The sequence below is a fragment of the Misgurnus anguillicaudatus genome, chromosome 9 (assembly GCF_027580225.2).
Source record: "Misgurnus anguillicaudatus chromosome 9, ASM2758022v2, whole genome shotgun sequence".
Taxonomy (NCBI): domain Eukaryota; kingdom Metazoa; phylum Chordata; class Actinopteri; order Cypriniformes; family Cobitidae; genus Misgurnus; species Misgurnus anguillicaudatus.
In genome coordinates, this window is record NC_073345.2 from 11,370,411 (window position 1) to 11,390,240 (window position 19,830).

The 19,830-nt window shown below is 40.0% G+C and overlaps 1 protein-coding gene across 6 annotated transcripts in view; it reads left to right on the forward strand.

Moving 5' to 3' along the window:
• Window positions 1–19,830, forward strand: part of dbn1 (drebrin 1) — a 97,854-nt gene that overhangs the window by 58,740 nt on the left and 19,284 nt on the right. For 3 of the 6 annotated variants that reach the window (XM_055181197.2, XM_055181201.2, XM_055181200.2), the window contains exons 2-10: window positions 4,765–4,820; window positions 9,477–9,589; window positions 11,495–11,584; window positions 13,733–13,879; window positions 14,633–14,710; window positions 18,106–18,257; window positions 18,344–18,407; window positions 18,699–18,749; window positions 19,253–19,367. In XM_055181197.2, the coding sequence (XP_055037172.2) occupies window positions 4,765–4,820; window positions 9,477–9,589; window positions 11,495–11,584; window positions 13,733–13,879; window positions 14,633–14,710; window positions 18,106–18,257; window positions 18,344–18,407; window positions 18,699–18,749; window positions 19,253–19,367 (866 nt within the window). The remainder of the gene's footprint in view (window positions 1–4,764; window positions 4,821–9,476; window positions 9,590–11,494; window positions 11,585–13,732; window positions 13,880–14,632; window positions 14,711–18,105; window positions 18,258–18,343; window positions 18,408–18,698; window positions 18,750–19,252; window positions 19,368–19,830) is intronic. The other 3 variants (XM_055181199.2, XM_055181198.2, XM_055181202.2) reach the window with 3 other exon arrangements.

The window sequence follows — 19,830 nt, forward strand, 5'->3', positions numbered from 1 at the left end:
AGATGAACGTGAGCTTCTTGCCAAGTTTCCTGACTTCGAGTGAACCATGCATCGATGGCCGGAATGTCTGCGAGTTCTTCGTCCCAAGGGAAGATGGGTGGCTGGTATCCCAGGACGCATTGGAATGGAGTGAGACCCGTGGAAGTTTTCTTAAGGGAATTCTGTGCATATTCCGCCCAAGGTAGGAAGCGACACCAGTCATGCTGATTCTTGTGACAGTAAACTCTGAGAAACTTAGTTAACTCTTGATTAAGACGTTCAACTTGACCATTGGATTGTGGATGATAACCGGAAGTAAGACTGATGTTGATGTTTAATGCTTTGAAGAATGCTTTCCATACCTTGGACGTGAATTGCGGCCCCCGGTGAGATACAATGTCCTCAGGAAGTCCGTAAAACCGGAACACACAATGAAGCAGCTGTTCAGCGGTTTCCATGGCGGATGGCAGCTTGGGCAGAGGGATAAAACGACATGCTTTAGAGAAACGATCAATGACAGAAAGTACCACTGTGTTACCATCAGACCTAGGCAGATCCGTCACAAAATCCACCGCTATGTGAGACCATGGTCTCTGTGGGATCACAAGGGGTTGGAGGAGACCAGCTGGGTTCTGGTGTGGAGTTTTACTGGCTGCGCAAACCGTACAGGCATTCACCACCACGCTGACATCAGGTAACATGGACTGCCACCAGAACTTGTTCTTCAGCATCACCAAAGTTGAGTTAATGCCCGGATGTCCAGAAGAGAGAGATGTGTGAACCCATTGGATGACCTGCTTCCTGTGAGATGGAGGAACATAGGTTCGGTCTGCAGGGCATTCCGCTGGTGGTGGGTTAGTATTGTTGAGTTGATTTATCTCTTGCATTACATTCCACTGAACAGGAGCTACAATGAGGGAGGGTGGGATGATGGGCTCGGAACAAACAGGCTGTGGTGAAGAATCAAAGATACGTGACAATGCATCTGCTTTGGTGTTCTTGGATCCAGGTCGGTATGTAATAGTAAATTGAAATCTAGTGAAGAACAGAGCCCACCTTGCCTGCCGGGTATTGAGACGTTTGGCAGATTGTAAATATTCCAGGTTGCGATGGTCTGTGAGAATCAAGAAAGGGTGTTTGGCGCCCTCTAGCCAATGCCGCCATTCTTCCAAGGCCGCCTTCATGGCCAAAAGCTCCCGGTTACCCACATCATAATTTCTCTCAGCAGGATTCAGTTTCCTAGAATAGAAAGCACAGGGGTAAACTTTGCCTGGGTTACCTTGTCTCTGTGATAATACCGCGCCCACTCCAGAATTCGGGCATCCACCTCGACTATGAAAGGCTTCTCGGGATCTGGATGATGCAGAATGGGGGCTGAAGTAAAGCGAGTCTTGAGGTCACTGAAGGCAGCTTCGGCTTCCGGGTTCCATGAGAGCTTGTGATTAGACTTATGCACAAGTGAAGTTAAAGGTGCAGCAACAATACTGAAATTCTTGATAAATCTTCTATAAAAGTTAGCGAATCCCAGAAATCTTTGGAGTTCCTTTACCGTAGTTGGTTTGGGCCACTGTAGAACTGACTCCACCTTCTTTTCATCCATAGCCACCCCGTCTGGACTTATGATATACCCCAGGAAGGACGTAGATGACTGGTGAAACTCACATTTTTCTGCTTTTACGTAGAGTTGGTGTTCAATGAGGCGTTGGAGGACAGTTCTGACATGTACCACGTGTTGTTCTAGAGAATCAGAGTAAATTAGTATGTCATCAATGTAAACAATCACAAATCGGTTAAGCATGTCCCGGAGTACATCATTAATAAAGGACTGGAACACGGACGGACTGTTAGATAGACCGAAGGGCATCACCAAATATTCATAGTGACCATCACTAGTGGAGAATGCTGTCTTCCATTCATCCCCTTCACGAATACGAATCAGGTTGTAAGCACTTCGGAGATCCAACTTGCTGTAGATCTTGGCACTGCTTAGTTGTTCCAAAGCAGCTGGTACCAGGGGTAATGGATAGCGGAATTTCACTGTGATGTCATTCAGGCCCCGATAATCAATACATGGTCTAAGACTGCCATCTTTCTTGCCCACGAAGAAAAACCCTGCAGATGCTGGTGACGTAGAATGGCGTATGAAGCCCTTCTCAAGTTCTTCTGCGATGTATTTCTTCATGGCTTGTTGTTCAGGTTCTGATAGAGGAAAGATGCGTCCTCTAGGTGGCACAGCATCAGGTAACAGTTCTATAGCACAATCACTAGCTCGATGAGGTGGCAACTGTGTGGCCTTGGTCTTGCTGAATGCAATGGCTAGGTCTGAATACTCATGGGGAACATTATCAGGTAAACTGGGAACTGAGTTAATTTGTGATGTACACACAGAGAGATCAGGTGACTTACTCAGACAGGATTTCCTGCATTCATCACTCCACTTCAGAATGCTCTTTTCCTTCCAAGAAACGAGAGGGTTGTGTAAATGCAACCAGGGGAAGCCCAAAATGACTGGATTGTGCGGAGATGAGATGACATAAAAGACAATATTTTCTGTATGGTTGTGTTTGGTGACAAGCGTGATGCTTTGGGTGATATGCGTGACGTGACCGGTGCCCAATGGTCGTCCGTCTAACGCTGCGATAGAGAGAGGGGGTACACAAGGGGTTACTGAGATTCCATGAGACTTCACTAATCCCGCATCAATAAAGTTTCCCGCAGCTCCGGAATCAAGTAATGCCTTGGTATTAAATCGTATTAAACCCTGTCTAAGGGTGAGTAATTGTTCCCCTGGGTCTCGACCTCCTGCTGGGTGTTCAAACACAGCTCGCATGGTGCTCTTAAACTCATCAAAGGTACATTGGTTAAAGTTGCCAGCTGCCCATAATGCCGTAGCCCACTCCAATGCTTTCCCAGTAAGCAAAGAACAAATCAATGAGATTTTACTAACCTCCGTACTGTAAATGTTGAGTTGCTGAGCGATGAAAAGCTCACACTGCTTGAGAAAGCCTTTACATCGATCTGGGGTGCCATCAAACTTTTCAGGGAATGCCAGACGGGGTGTAACTGAAGCCAGGGGCGTGGCTCTGGGTTGAGGTGGCGGAGGCGTGGGAACTGGTGTAGCGGCGGTGTTAGCCGATGTAGCTAAACTCTGCACAGAGCGAACTAATTCCTCCGTGAGAGATGTCAGTCGGACTAACTGATGTTGATGAGCCGCCAGGATGTTTGCTTGTGTGGACAGCTCGCCTGTAAGTTGTGCCACGGTTGCTGGAGCCTGTTGTGGCGAAGTCTTCTGTGACGAGAATGACAGGTTAGGTTCCATTTGCAACTCTTTATTGATGTTTTCAAACAGCAAACAGTAGTAAACAATGGGCACCTCCAAGTAATCATAAACATATAACAGACCAGGTTCGGGGCAGGCGGCAATCAATCATAAACGTTAAACAGTCCAAGATCGGGGCAGGCAGAAAGCAGTCGTAGTCGTAATCCAGTCCAAGTTCGGGGCAGGCGGCAAGAATCAATAAACCAAGAGACAGTCCAAAATAACACCAGGAAATCAAACACGGGTACACACAGGGAAAACGCTCAGAAATGCTGCTAGGGCAAACAAGACTTTGCAAAGTTTAGGTGGCAGAGTCCCAGGTTAAATAGACCCGCTGATACGCTGCAGCTGGTGTGTAATCAGCGGGTCACAGTGCATGATGGGGAATGTAGTTAATATTCGGGTGAATGGGAAGTACCGGGAGCGTTGGCGCTGACATCCGTCACACTTATAGACTTACATTAGAGAAAGAATATAGCTAATAAGCAACACCTTATATATGGTTTCATCGGACACACATGCGTTGTTGCGGTTACGCGTCTGGATAAAACTTAACTTCAGGTCTTTGTTTTATTAAACCTAAATATTGTTTAATGGTTTGGCTAGTGGCTAAACTAAACTCGTCGAAAATAACAAATATTTTGGTTTCCTGAAGACGAGGGGAGACGGAGATCATGGATTTGCGTTTTGTTGAAGGGAGGTTTGGCAGCCGATCTGTAGTTAAGATTGTATAGATTATATAGTACACAGTTATGTTAGCGCAGTGTAGTTTTTGATACTATGGTAATCTACTTGTTATATATTTTGCTTGTTATCAGAAATAAACAGCTCTAAAATCACTCTGTTGTTATTGATTCTCTGTGGAGTTTACCGGAAGTTACCGTATTTTCCGGACTATAAGTCGCACTTTTTTTCATAGTTTGGCTGGTCCTGCGACTTATAGTCAGGTGCGACTTATATGTCAAAATTAATTCATACTGACAAACATGAACCAAAAGAAAACATTACCATCTACAGCCATGAGAGGGCGCTATATGTTGCTCCTGTAGCCTACCGCTGAAAAAAACTATTAACTAAAACATTAACTTAAAGACAATGGAGAAAAGACTTAACAAACAAAATGCCCCCAAAAAGAAAAATTATTTTCTAAATAATCGCGACTTATAGTCCAGAAAATACGGTACGTTTGTTTCACTAAAGCCATTTGTTTATGTTGTTACTGCTGTTGAAACCGCAAAGAAACCTAAATGTGCTAAAATCTATTTAGAACACCTTGGCAACCGAGGAGCATCGCCCTGGCAACCATTTGCATCACATTAACATCATGGTGGTGGTGCACAAAAACCTCGTAGCATCCTTCATAATTGTTTTTGAGTATCTCATCTGTAATTTAGCATAAAATGTATTCATGCTTTATTTTGAGTGAAAACATGTCTTATTCAAAATGTCTCTTTTCTTCTCTACAGGGCATTATACACATATGAAGATGACAGTAATGATCTAATCCTGTCTGCTTCAGGAGGTAGGCAACATCTCAACGTACTTCCTCTCCAAATATAGACGATCTAATAATAACCGACCACAATCCAGTCATGCACAAGCAATAATACTGTCAGTTTTGACTGATGATATTCATTTGCATTGTTGATGTATCATGATTATGCTGGGAAGATTGTGTGATTTTGTCATGACAAAGGCCAAGCGCATTAAATTCGACATTAGCGCTGGGCTGATGTTGGGCAAAGACAAAGGTCTGTAATAATTTGCACCGCATCTAACCATAAGCCTGAATAGACTGTAATCTAACCGTCTATGAGCAGATTCAATAAACAAAAGCAGTTCAGATCTCACCGCGCCGGACTGTTATTTATGTAATGATGTCGTCTGGTAGAAGTGGTGGAGGTAAAGCTGTCATTGTAGACTAATGACAATCATTCACTCTGTGACTGATGGAGAGCTTATTATTAGCACACAGGAAAACCATTCAGAATTATATTAGTCGCGGAAAGCCAGCGGTTTCCTGCAAGGTTGGTTCATAGACTATAAATGTACTCTTAGTAAAAGCTTCTTTTATTGTTATATCATTCAGTTGTGAAGAAACTCATGCTTTTATTTAATTAAAGCTGCGGTCTGTTACTTTCTCCTCTTTGTCGCCATCTCTGTTTGAAACATAAAATTGCAGTTATTTGCAGAGTCATTTTGTGTACATGCATATGGATGAATCTGATGTTTGTGATCAGTTAGAAGTACAGTCTAAAAGTTATATATCCAAATATATATATACACATTTGTTCTGACTAGGGATGTTCATATTGACCGGTTAACCAAAGGTGAGAATTTAGGACCAATAAATATTATCCGTTAAAATAAAAAATGGGGATGGCACGAGTAATCGATTGCTCGAGTACTCGAACCTGGCATCGACGATCGATCACGAAAACGATGATCATGATCATGCGTTTATTTATTTTTACATTTATTTTTTGAGGTTATGACAGCATTTGGATGGTTAGCATTACAAGCGCCTTTGGTAGTAAAGACTGGGTGCGTGTTTGACGTAAGCTGCGCAGACGGCGTATGGCATCACTACCATGCACGATTCAAAAACAAACAGATAAGTCTGCGCACCCGCGCCACGGCAACCCCGCTCAGGGTGCAAAAGTCAGAGGTTCCCTCATATCATCTCATATTTAAACATCAAAGCCATACGAACATAACATCTTGACTGAGAACAGGTGAGAGGATGACACAACACAGCTAATTGCTAAATCGGTAGCAAAGATTTATAGCTGCCTAATGTTATGAAGCTTGTGCTTCGACTGGACGCGTTTTAAAGCGCACTGCTACACATCCACAACGCGAGTTAAACTTTCTGTCAGTACATAACTTAGTTTATGTCTTGCATTTTGTGCCGATATATGCCTGTTATGTAATACATTTAGGTTGTATATAAGGCTTAATATTATGTAGAGTGCGTTATATAGAAAGCGCTTAAGTTTGTGTTTATTAACCCTTTAGTTACACTTTATTATGCAGCTTTTCCTAAAAAACATTTAATTTATTAATAATCTAGGATTTGTTAATTTTTCTGTCATAGTTTTTTCAAAATTAAGTTTTATTTGAGTGTTTTTTTAATAAAAATATTTTTATTTTCACATGACACGTACGCCCTGCCCCCTTGATTGCTCCGCCCCCAGTTAATCGAGTACTCGTTCTTCAGTCCTATCAATTTTGGATTAATCAAAGTGAAAAAATGACATAAATGCACATCCCTAATAAAAATATACGTGCATACAGACGTTTCGCCACTTTTCTATCTTTAATTTGTGAATGGCCTGTAAATTATTGCTGCCCTGACGGTCTGGTAAAATAATAATTTGTATAAGGGATACTTTGTATAGCATATGTGTCCGTGCTTTAGTATGGTTTGAAAGCTGAACCGAGACTCTTGCGCGCCCTTTTCGAAATGTGTCCTGTTGCTGCTTTTTGCACGTTCAAATTAAATGTTTGTATTGTTTTTTTTTACCGTGTCACAGACAACCGTCAACTGTATTTTTACTCAGTGACAATTTGATATTAAAATCTTCTCAGTTAGCGGTTAATGTTCGGTTAACAAGGTGTAGTTGTCGGAGCTGATGGTGTAGTGGACAGTGCTCCGACATATGTTGTAGACGCACTTCCGGCGACCCGAGTTCGAAATCCCGGCTCAAGCTCCTTTGCCGATCCCATGCTCCTCTCTACACCCTGCACTTCCCTGTCGTCTTCTTAAATGTATATCAAATAAAGGCAAAAAATAACTTTAAAAAACAAGCTGCGGTTGTCGGTCCGGAAAATTAACTGAAATAAACATCCCTAGTTCTGACTAAATGAAAACGTAAATGTTTCAACATAAATGACTGATGTCTAACCTGTTCAGAGGAAAAACTTCTCTGTTTCAGTATTGAATCCTTTCAGATGTTAAAAAAGACCTTCTAAAAATAACTCTTGTTTTAGCACGAGCTCTGTGCCTTTTTAACTGGAGACTCTCCACAGTTTGAGCTTTCATTGTTTTAACAACAGATGATATTCCACATTTAAGGACCGGACGTAAAAAAATTGACATGTTTACATGATATTGTCCAGATGATCGTTGTTTAATACTTTACAGATTAAACGACTCCATCTAGATGACAAGTTTAAACTCGAAGCAACGGCAGCAGCACACACATGCTATAGTAGCCGAGTCCTCTTCTCTCTGTTTACAGACGTGATGTAATCATGCAATAAGTTCAAAAAGTTATATTTCCCAAATCCAACCTGAACAAGCAAATTATAAATCATTACTATAGACTAAATGGGTCGCACACCAGACGCGCAGCTCAGCGCCGCGCAGCACCGTTCTAAAAGAATGAAACACATTGCTTATACGCACAGCAGCGCCGACAGGTGGCGCCTGGCCATGGTGCCCAGCTGTGACTCAGGAAGTTGCTGTAATCCCTGTCACGCCACAGAGCGCCACTCACATAGTTGAACATTAAATTAACATCATATTTGTCCCAAATCATTAATGATAAACATTGGCTGCTAACGTCTATTTTGAATTTTGAAGTAAACGCTATCTGACTAAGCTCGCGCTATTTAATTTGCACTTCCGGTATACGATACTTACGAATTGTCCAAGAATCGGCGCGGCATTGCGCAGCGCTGAGCTGCACGTCTGGTGTGCGACCCCCTTTACAGTTGCGCATCTGGATTAAGTAAGGAGATTGAACACTTTTTATGTATTTATAACAGATATCATCAAAAATATCACGGATTGCAGCTTTAACCACTGTTAGGGGGCGTGCACACCAACGTTAAATATTTTTCAACTCTCGGCGTTGAGCTTTCAGCGTGGAAAAAAATGCTAGCTGCTGTTTTTTTTTAAACGCCACACTTCCATTGGAAACAATTGAAAACACAGCTTTGGTCTGCACGCCCCCCCCTTAGCTTTGTGGTCCAAAACTCTGGGACAGTCGTTTACACTATCCACAAGTTTCCTACGTCCAATGAGGCCTTGCGTCAAAAGTGGACGCGTCTACCGGTTTGAAGTAAACAAGCGGGACGCATAGTGGGACATTCATTAGTTGACAGTCACTAAAGAAATAGCGATCCAAACTTGCTAATGATGTGGGAACACAACCTCACTGAAATAAAAAAGGGTGAAATAACAGTACCTTTACCCCCCACAGTAGACGGTTGGTTACGGGTTATCCTGTGTTGGCTTCTTATCCACGAAGTGAAACGAGCACACAAACAAGTGTTTTGGGGGTGTTTTTAAGTTTAAGCCATATTCCTTTTCATTCGTCGTCTTTTGGGAGGTGATGGAAACTGTACAGTCGTTGGCAGGAACACTCCGATTTAGTTTTGGGCTTATGTTCAAAACACTCATGTTTAAGCCTGGCTTATATGTACAACCACGAACAGCACATGTTGTCCCTGAGCTCTGTAACAACATCTCTCATAAAGGTTTGCGACTTTAAATAGTAAAAAAGTATCCGTAAAACACCTAACCTGTTCGCTATACACCACACAAAATACAGTTGATATACTACTTCCGCCGCCTCACCGGAAGTTTTACCCACTTTCTTTTTTACAGTAACGCCTGCCGGAAACTTGTAGATAGACGATAATGATAATGACGACAACAATAACTGTAATTAATCCATGTTTTTGGGACTTGAGACCGTCAACCATTCAACCTGAGACTTAATATGAAATTAGCCCCAAAATGACTTTAAACGGAGTAGTTTTGATCAGTTTTGTTTAGGTGGATCTGGGACAAATCAAAGTGAAATCATGCCCATTGAATAAAATGTTTGTGTGGGCAGCTGGAAATGGGTTTATGTGTCTGGTGCTTCGTGTAGTTTCCTCTTTCCGGAGCAGGATAAACTTCCACCACCAGTGTTTATGTCCATCCAATCCTCTCCAGAGACCTGACTCTCTCATCTCTCAACTGAGCTTTTAAGCTCCTATTGGCACATGAACACCTTTTATGAAAATCATTCATTAACCAATCAGTTTTGGATACCACAGACATGATTAAAATGGATAAAGTTTACGCTCATATCATGTTTAGATAGTCTTTTTATTGTACTTGATGATTACTGTATGTTAAGGAATGCAGTACACTTAACTTGAATGATTATGTGTTTGACAGATGGCGGCCTGGCCGAGATCGCCGTCAACTTCGACAATACCCGGATCATGTACGGTTTCTGCAGCCTGAAGGATCCCACAGCGTCCCTGCCACGCTACATCCTCATCAACTGGGTGAGATGACTTTACGTTTATAAAAGAGATGCTCAACTATCAAAATAGAGGATGTGTAGCCAAAAATATACATTTTAAGGAAAAATGGTGCAACATTCACACTTTATAGAAAATAATAAATGTTTATTAGTTAAAAATCATAAGTTACAGTAATGGCGCTTTTCCATTGCATAGTATCCCACGGTTTGGTTTGGGTCAGTTACTTTTTTTTGTACCACCGCGGTTGGGGTTCCAAGCGAGCCGAGCTGATACCAAAATGTGACGAGAAAACACTGTAGATCACTGATTGGTCTCAGAGAATCGTCACAACCAGCATCATCGCTATAATGTAAAAGATTAGCTTTAGCTTTCTGCTAGCTTGCGCTGTTTCGAGTAAACCTGTTGTCATCTGTGCATTACTATACGTTCCCAAACTCCCTTTTAGCGATGAAAAACATCCACGGGTTGAGAATCAGGGACACCAGTTTTTTTCCAGACTTGCAGTTTGTGGCGGCACATTCGCAACGCGCACGTCCACATATATGCTTAAATGCAACTTAAATGAGGCTCAGCGGAGCGCGTCGACTGACGCCACGAGTGTTTGTACAGAAACTGTCATGTGAGACAGAGGTAGTGATAAACGCTACGTGCAAACATCTATTCGTGGTGGTCAATTTTAAGTTTATGGCAGACTGAGAAATAAATAAATGTATGGGAATGTACAACAACGCTCTCACTTGTAAGATGTCACAGCAGTAGGCAGCGCAAATATAATGACACGCCTATAATCACTCCCACTCGTAAGTGTTACTAAACTTGATTGAAAAGCTAACCAAGCCAAAGTGAGGTGAGCTGACCCGACCTGACCCAAACCAAATTGTGGTGTACTATGCAATAAGGACCTATTTTCAATGTTTTGTACCCCTAACATTTTGTTGGTACACAATAGGTCCTTAAAGGTAAACAATAGGATCTTAGGGTATACAACCCAAACAGGTCAATATTTCAATGTACCAATAAAGGTGCAAAAAGGTACCACCCCAGTGACAAAAAACATACAGTATTGTCATTTTGTCTGATAACTATAAAAAACTGCTTTAAATTAAAAATAGGTTTTGTACTTGTGATGTTAGGGACAGTGGGCATGTATCAGCTATTCTTGGCTTCATTGCAGTTTGATTTTTAAAGATAAATTGAAATGCAAACAATAAATAGCTGTGTACTGAGTCACTGAATAATCTTGCTCAGAACAAAGTAAATATCAAACCAGCCAAAAAACTGCTCTAGACGTGATTTCAGCTTGCCAGATGGTTTATTCAGATGATCCATTTGCAAGTTCATAGTTATTACCAGCGTACTGGATTGCATACAGAATTCAAATGATTGAAGCACACCACATGCATCGTGTTCCTGTAGCTTAAATTGTAGAGCTTTGCGTTAGTTAGCAGCACAAAGGTCACGGGTTCGACTTTCAGGAATCGCAAACAGTGATAAAATGTACCTTGTAAGTTACTTTGGATAAGAGTGTGCTAAATGCGTAAATGTCAGCAGGCATACAGGCCCATATGGAATACAATTATGCATTCTCTTGGTATGTAGGAAAAGCATTTTACAGCCTCACCTCCAGCCTACTTTGTTGCTTTCTTTCTTCATGCCATTGCATTTATTTTAAATTAGGTGAGTGTATAACATTGAATGAGAGCTGATGAGAGAAATCTGCTTGTTAGTTCAATTGTTAAAGAGTATCTTTGTAAGCATGGGCATGCACGTCACGCCCGTCTCCAGCAGAACGCAATTTCCACTTCAGTGGGTGGCCGTGGCTACCTAGGGGTTTAATCTATGACAATTACCTCTTGCAGATTTTATTCAATAGTCTGAATTGTTCTACCGTGTGAAATAAACGCAAGCGTGACGCTTTGTGTTCAGGTTGGTGAAGATGTGCCAGACGCCAGGAAGTGCGCCTGCGCCAGCCACGTCGCCAACATAGCCGAGTTTTTCCAGGTGGGTCTCGCAAAGGTAAAACAAACATCTTTTTCTTCCCTTTCTCAAATAGGTAATGACCCATTTCAACCCCACATGACCTCACCGGCATTGTCATCATATGTCATGTCGTGATATTACCTGCTACCGTAGGTTTTTGTGTTTAAATAGAGAACTTACTAAACTTATAGACAGCAGACGACTCCGGGCTGGATCCGCGCTTAAGTCGACAACTCCGGTGCGAAACTGGCCAGGGTTTCCACGGGTCCTTGAAATCCTTGAGAGTTTGTGAATCTGGGAAAAAATTCAAGGCCCTGGGAAGTTTTTGAAAATATACATCCATAGATACAGGTCATTGAAAGTGCTTGAATCTATTTTATGCAAGAAGTTTTCTGTAAAAAAAATCCATATTATTCCCTGTTTAGTGTAGGATAATATCATAAAATTCTAGACTTTTTAATCACACGTGCTAAACTGTTTGCTTTAAATGCTTATATCTTCTGTATGCGATTCATACCAAAATGCTTTTTGTATAGTTGTGTTTGACACATGAAAACATTTAGGGTTATGTATGTAAATGTTGTTTCCGGAGAAGGGAATGAGACGCTGTGTCTTCCTTGCCATACTTCCTGCGTCCCTATAACGCCGTCTTTGGCAATATTTCAGATAGCGATATACTGCCTGGCTCTCGCGTCACCCTGTCTTTGTCGTTAAGCCTCACCATTGGTTGAATTTGATATACACATTTAGACGCACTTTTACGCAGCGCAAGTTCCCTCGAATGGGAACTGTAACAATTTATCTTAAAAGGTAACATGATGTAACCTTGCTCTCACTTGAAATGTGTCCCCACATTTATTCCTTGAATTTGAGTGTATTGGACCTGGAAAGTCCTTAAAAGGTCCTTGAATTTAAAGTTACCGGTAACTAAGGTGTGGGAACCCTGGAAGTCGTCTGCTGTCTGAGAGCTTATTGAAATAGAGACTTGTGGTGTTACTGTATGTCCAGTTCATATCTTGCCCCAATATCAAAACAGATATTAGAGTCATTGATAATGAAAATGATAAGCAACTCTGAAGTAAAACATGTTAAGAATATTTTTTTAAGCAAAAAGCTGAAATAATTGCATTTTGTAAAGGAATTTTGTTAAAGATCAGACTCAGAACGATTATCAAAACATACACAGATTTTACAATTTGTAAATTGTACAAATTTTTTTCATAAATTGGGTACGTGTGCATCTAGTGGATAATTGTGGTATTGCAGATTAACATAAAAATTCATCAGGGACACATTTTTTTTTTTTTATACAAATGTTTTCTCTTAATTGACGAGATAACTCGGGGAAAGAGTTAATTCTATACATAATAAAATAAAATTTTTTTTGCTTTTGGGGTGAACCACGACTCATTTTTCATCCCTGTCCTTTGAGACCAAATTGATTTTTTTCTCAAGTTATATTAAAGTGCACGATCAGGTTTCACTGTTTGACTCATCATGCATGCTGTCACAAAGCTTGCAACACAACCATCTCCATCATACTTTATCAGTGTTTGTGTCTGTAAAGTATTGATTAACAGCATGAAGCATGAATTTGGTCCTGCATTCCAGGATATAACTGCAAAACCATAAGTGATGTTTGTGGGTCTTCGGGGGTCTCCGGCATGCATGCGTGCGTGTACCTAACAGCTGGTAATATTATTCAGTAGAAGATGTTTTCAGATGACTAACACAGTCCTCTTCTGGGCTATTGTGTCAGAGGTGCTCGTCTGTTTGAGAGCTATGAATGGGGGTCCGCTCGGCTTTTCAAAGCACTCAATCTCTTCAACGCGAGTGCGTGGGCGAGAGATAGAAAGAGAGAAAGAATAAAGGTATTAAGGTAGATGAAACATCCAAGGTCGACGTGAGAGACTGTGCTTTTGGGATTGAAAGGGAGCCTGTGTTATCCAGAACTGATCTAAGTGCAGGTCCATTTACAGTATGAGATGCTCTTTTTTTGAATTATTGAAATAACTCAAGGTGGTATTCACATAGCAGTGCTTTCTGGTTTAAATAAAGATGCATTGCTCACAAAAGCTTAGATAGTGGTGCAATTTTAATCCTCAGGCACAATGGAGACTTGAATTATTATACAAATGAATTATTTTTGCATAGAAGTTATGTTTCTTCTTTTTGTCTCTTCAGGGTGTTGACATCATCATCAATGCCAGCTGTATGGACGACATCGACCCCTCAGCCATCGGACAGAGGCTGACCAATGGGACGGTTCCGGTAGCCAGCCCCGTCCTCAGCCGCCTGCGAATGAAAGACGAGGAGAACGGCGAGCACGTGGTGAGCGTGATTGATGACAGAAGGATTGCTTTAGGGGCTTACGTGCGTGTTTGCGCACAGAAGCTACCGGAAAGGGGTCAAATCAAGTTGTCTGTAAAATGGCTCTGTATAAGTGTGATGTCTGACACAAGAGCACAGCCTTGTTGCTGTTTTTAGACCAAAGTGCTCCTGCTTGGAGAGGCAAGAGCCTTTCAAAGCAATTGTTGATAGAGAGGAACTGAAACAATTAATGTTGCACGATGCGAATGATTCACATGCTTCTAAAATAATTACGATTCTTCTTGGGGATTTTTTTTTTGGTGTCTTATCCAAACAACCTTTTTGTTTTTGTGTACTTCACTTTTATATTTATATGCTTCGAAGCTTTTTTCAATTGAAGCACCTAGTACACTGTAAAAAAATAAGTTGGTTCAACTTAAAAATGTAAGTTACCTGGTTGCCTTAATTTAATTTTTATTAATTCAACTTTAAAATGTTATTTTTTTGAGTTAACTAATATTTTTAAATTGAATTACCTCAAAAATCGAACGCAACGAGATAACTATTTTTTACAGTGTAATGTTAGTGGTACCAGATCACAAATCCTGTTTCTAGATCTTTCTGTAAATGATGTGTGCTCTCTTTCTGGCTTTATATTTAATGGAAGTAAAAAGAAACTGTCCCCATAATGTCCCCCACAACTTGGATCAACATCTCTGGCTGTCCAATTAAATTGGCCTGAACTTTCTCTTCCCCTTTTCTTCCTGGCCGCAGGGCACCACCTACACGAAGACAAATGCGGAGATCGAGATGAAGAAAATCAATCGAGAGGAGTTCTGGGAACAAGCCAAGGTAGAAATTTGATTCCTTTGGTTTGCTGACGCATAGATGCTCGGTCTGACTCTTAAGGTTGAGACCATAAACCTCTCTAAACAGTGTTAGCGCACAATACGACTGTTAAGTTGACATGTGTTTTTGCTTTAACATTAATGGGGAAGTGAATCTTTCACAATGAGATATGGTTGTTTATTATGGCTGTAGTGATAAAATGTTTTAATTCTGCAACATACGTGGGGCCAAACATCTTGTATTCTCATTTGCATTGAGTATTCATTCCAGATTTTTGTATTTGTCCTTTAATGTCATCAGTGCAAAACCTGATGATCCATGTTATTCCAGCACATTTAATAGTGTTACAAACATCAATGAAAACAAGGAAATCTGACCTTCTGTTATCATGGTCAATGTAACAAATATGTGAATTTGATCAGTGACTTGAAAACAGTCCAGAGCCTTAAGGTCACAGACAGTATTGTATCTCTTAAAAATACAAATACAACTGTAGGACTGTCTTTCACATCTTTGATTTTAGGTAACATATCTAAAACTCGTTAAAACCATATACAACAAAGGTCTAACCCAGCTTTTCTCAAAGTGTGGGGCGCGCCCCACTGGTGGGGAATAGGAACATTACAAGTGGGGCCTGACGAACAGGAGGATATTTGGTTATTTTTGTGCTCATTTCTATTAATTGTTTTATTTGTTGACCTTACACTTAAAACGAATAAATATAAGCCTAAATTAAAACAACATCAGACTGTGAAGAAAATGTCACGCATAGCCTACAAGAATGAATTAACGTCAGAACGTCAATTGAAGCGAAGCAAAAACTTTAATGTGGAGAGGCGGTACAGGCGGTAGGGGGTTTAAAAGTTAAATAATGGATACGTTTCTGACACAAACTGAAGATTCAGCACCTGCAGAGAAAACCAAGACAGACATTGGACCCAACAAACCAAAAAGCCAGCCGAAAAGAAAGGATGGCCCTGTCCCAAATGGCGCACTTCATGTGGACTTTCGGTCTTGTGGCCTTAAAGTGCGCATGCTTGCTTAGTCCATAGGGTGTCCCATCTGTCATTTTTACGCTCCGAAGTGTGCTCATCAGCGCCCCTTTTGCACCCTTGATGCATGCCACAGGCTTCGCGCCAACCCAGAAGTCCTTGCGAAAGAGCAATCAGACCAATCACACGCCGGAAGGGAGGAGTTCACACTGATGGGCAACTTCTCTTCCTATTTCTGCCGTGGCGCTCGAGTCTGTCCCAAAACACGACTCTGGTGCACCCTCGTGGACTCCCGTCAAGGGTCCCTAAGGTCTGCACTACATGATGTCATCAAAGTGTGGACTCTGAGAAGGACCACAAGTCCAGAGTGTGCCATTTGGGACAGGGCCTATGATGACTTTTGTCAGAGACAAAATAAAAAACAGAGTTGCATTATTATTATTTACTTAAGTCTTATTTCAAGCAAAAGTGATAATACATTTGCACGTTTATTTTTCTATTGAAAGTGTTTAATGCTGTTATGTTTTAAAATATGATTCAATATGATACATTTCAACAGTTAAAACTTAAAACCTACTTGATTACCATTTTGTTGAGGCGATTGGGGAAATGTGGGGCTCGAAACCCTTCCCTACTCCCAAAGTGGGGAATGGCAGTAAAAGTTTGCGAAACACTTTTCTAACCAGTCTATATTAAAAGTATAGACAGTTTCATCGGAATAAGAAACTTTTTCTTGAATTAAGGGTTTAAGAAAAAAGTAAACTTATTTCAAGAAAGATTTTCTTATTCCATTGGCAGATTTTTTGCTTGTTTTAAACACAAATTTACTTAAAGTTTACATTTTTTTGTCTAAAAACTAGACTTATTTTCTTATGTCATTTTGCTCACCAGGAAAATGCATTTTAATTTAAGAATTTTTAGACATTTTTACTGAAAACAAGAAAAAAATACTAAGTAAGAAAGAAGTATAACAATTTTTATTAAACCAGTGTATACTGCAAAAAAAATATTTTCAAGAAAAAATTAAGTATAAAAAATAGTATTTTTGTCTTGTTTTCAGTGAAAATATCAAAAAATTCTTAAATTAAGATGCTTTTTCTTGATGAGCAAAACGACCCATGAAAATAAGTCTAGTTTTTAGACCAAAAATATCAAATTTAAGTGATTTTGTTCATAAAACAAGCAAAAAATCTGCCAATGGGGTAAGCAAAAAAATCTTGAACATTTTTCTTAAACAGTAAATTCAAGAAAAATTTGCTTACCACATTGGCAGATTTTTTTTGCTTGTTTTATGCACAAAATCACTTAAATTTGATATTTTTGGTTTCAAAACTAGACTTATTTTCTTGGGTCGTTTTGCTCATCAAGAAAAAGCATCTTAATTTAAGATTTTTTTTATATTTTTTATATTTTTACTGAAAACAGACCGGTCAAGACCACAACTGATGGCACACAAAAAAATTCTTAGTATTTTTGTCTTGTTTTCAGCAAAAATATCTAAAAATTCTTAAATTAAGATGCGTTTTCTTGATAAAAAAACGACCCAAGAAAATAAGTCTAGTTTTTAGAGCAAAAATATCCAATTTAAGTAATTTTGTGCATAAAACAAGCAAAAAAATCTGGCAATGGGGTAAGCTAATTTTTCTTAAATTTAGTGTTTAAGAAAAAGGTTCAAGAATTTTTTTCTTACCCCATTGGCAGATTTTTTTGCTTGTTTTATTCACAAAATCACTTAAATTTGATATTTTTGGTTTCAAAACTAGACTTATTTTCTTGGGTCGTTTTGCTCATCAAGAAAAAGCATCTTAATTTAAGAATTTTTTGATATTTTTACTGAAAACAAGACAAAAATACTAAGATTTTTTTTTCTTGAAAATTATTTTTTGCGGTGTAGATGTTACACTGCAAAAAATGATTGTGTTACGTAGTATTTTTGTCTTGTTTTCAGAAGAAATATAAAAAAATACTTAAATTAAGATGCATTTTCTTGATTAGCTAAATGATCTAAGAAAAAAGTCTAGTTTTTAGACAAAAAATATACAATTAAAGTAAATGTGTGCTTAAAACAAGCAAAAATATCTGCCGATGGGTGAGGAATTTTTTCTTGAATTAAGTGTTTGGAAAAAGTCAACTTATTTCAAGATTTTTTTCTTACCCCATTAGTTGATTTATTTGCTTGTTTTAAGCACAAATCACTTAAATTTGATATTTTTGTCTTAAAGTTATATTTTTTTCTTAGGTGAATTTGCTTATCAAGAAAATGCATCTTGATTTAAACATTTTTAAATATTTGTACTGAAAACAAGACAAAATACCAAGTAAAAAGTAATTTTTAATAAATTTTTAATGAAAAGTTAATATTATGGCTATAAATTAATTTGATGGAGTTTGTTTTGATGTTAAAAGCGGGAAGAGGAGATTAGAAAGGAGGAGGAGAGGAAGAAGGCTGCTGAGGAGCGACAGCGTTTTGAAGCAGAAAGGATGGAGCTGGAGAGGAAAGAGCAGGAGGAACGTGAGAAGAGATATCGTGAGAGAGAGAAGCAGATCGAGGAACACAGGTGAAAAACAGACCACAGTGTCACCACAGCTTATCGTCAGCGCTACGCTATTTATAACCCTGCTTTCTTTATATGTGTTACCACAGGAAGAAGATGCTGGAGGAAGAGGAGGCCAAAGAGAAGGCCAGAAATCAACCTCTGATTGTAAGAGTGCGTGTGCTTTGCATAAAGTAAACCAAGGTTGAACCATTCTTTGAGGATGCGTGATGGTTCACGGGTGGCGAGCGAAAGGTTGCCGGTTTGACTATAACCATTGCGCCCACCTGTACAGTATTTCACCAGGAGGATTTGGGCTGCAAGCAGGCTTCAGAAGTTTTTACACATTTGTTAACCAAATCAGTGTCAAACAGCTCAACCCACATCTGTTATAAAAAGGGAAAACAACATTTCAGTTTGTGCTGCCCCCTGCTGGACATTAATGAATGTTGATCTTCTCTGCAGACAGAACCCAGCAATGAAGATTCTGGCGACAAGAAGGAATCAGAGGTTGAGGTGAGTTTATAACATCACCTCGTTTTTCCACCGACTGCTTTCAAATGGAAGATAAACTGAGTCGGTCTGACCCTACACAGTGTTCATGTGGGGCAGATTTGACGGATACAGTATTCTAATGGGGTTTACATATGGGTCAGTGGGAATCCTCTTGCTATTTTGGGACTCTATGCTGCCATCAGTGATGGTAGTGCTGCAAGATATTAAAAGAGCTTTGCTTATCTGAAGCTATTATTTGTAACAGCATTACATCCATGACTTAATTTAAAGAGTATGCAAACTTTTTAATCTTTAGTGGTTTATCCAGACATTAGTGGGCGGAGCTTAACATTTGCCATCAAGGGGCTTACGCTATTTTCACTTAGTGTAAATAAACACTCTGATTTTATAAAGTGTGGTCATAAGTGTGCATATAACATTTCAGTTTAGGCTCATCCAATCAGATTTTATGGCACGAACGTATCAACAAAAATCTTCTTTTCCCCGTGTTCCTTACTTTACAGGAGGCAGCGGCCATCATTGCCCAAAGGCCTGACAACCCGCGTGAGTACTTTAAACAGAGAGAGAGAGCCCTGGCCAACAGTGTGGACGTCTCACCAGTCACCACCCACAGGACCGGTAAGATCATAAGATAGACACGAGTGAAGCTGTTGTGCAGTATGAGGGTGTGGGTACTAAATCCTGAGCCTCTGTTTATTTTGCTACTTGTCTCTCAATATGTCAGTTTATGTGATTTAAACCAAACGGCTTAAGAAAAGCCCGAAATCCTACACAGATCATCACTAAAGATTTGTGAGGGTTACAGACAGTTTAGCTTTTGTTTTAGAGGTCCACTGTGTGGATATTTGGCGGCGTCTGGTGGTGGGATTGTGAGTTGCAACCCACGGCTCGGTCCACGGCTCATCTCTCCCTTTCGGAACGCATATTGAAGCTACTGACAAACGCGTCATTTTCTGAGAAAACATGGGGACAAACGTTTGTCGGTTTGGAGCTACTGTAGAAACATGATGGCGACTTCCATGTAAGGGACCCACGGTGTATGTAGATAAAAACAACTCATTTTAAGGTTATAAAAACAATA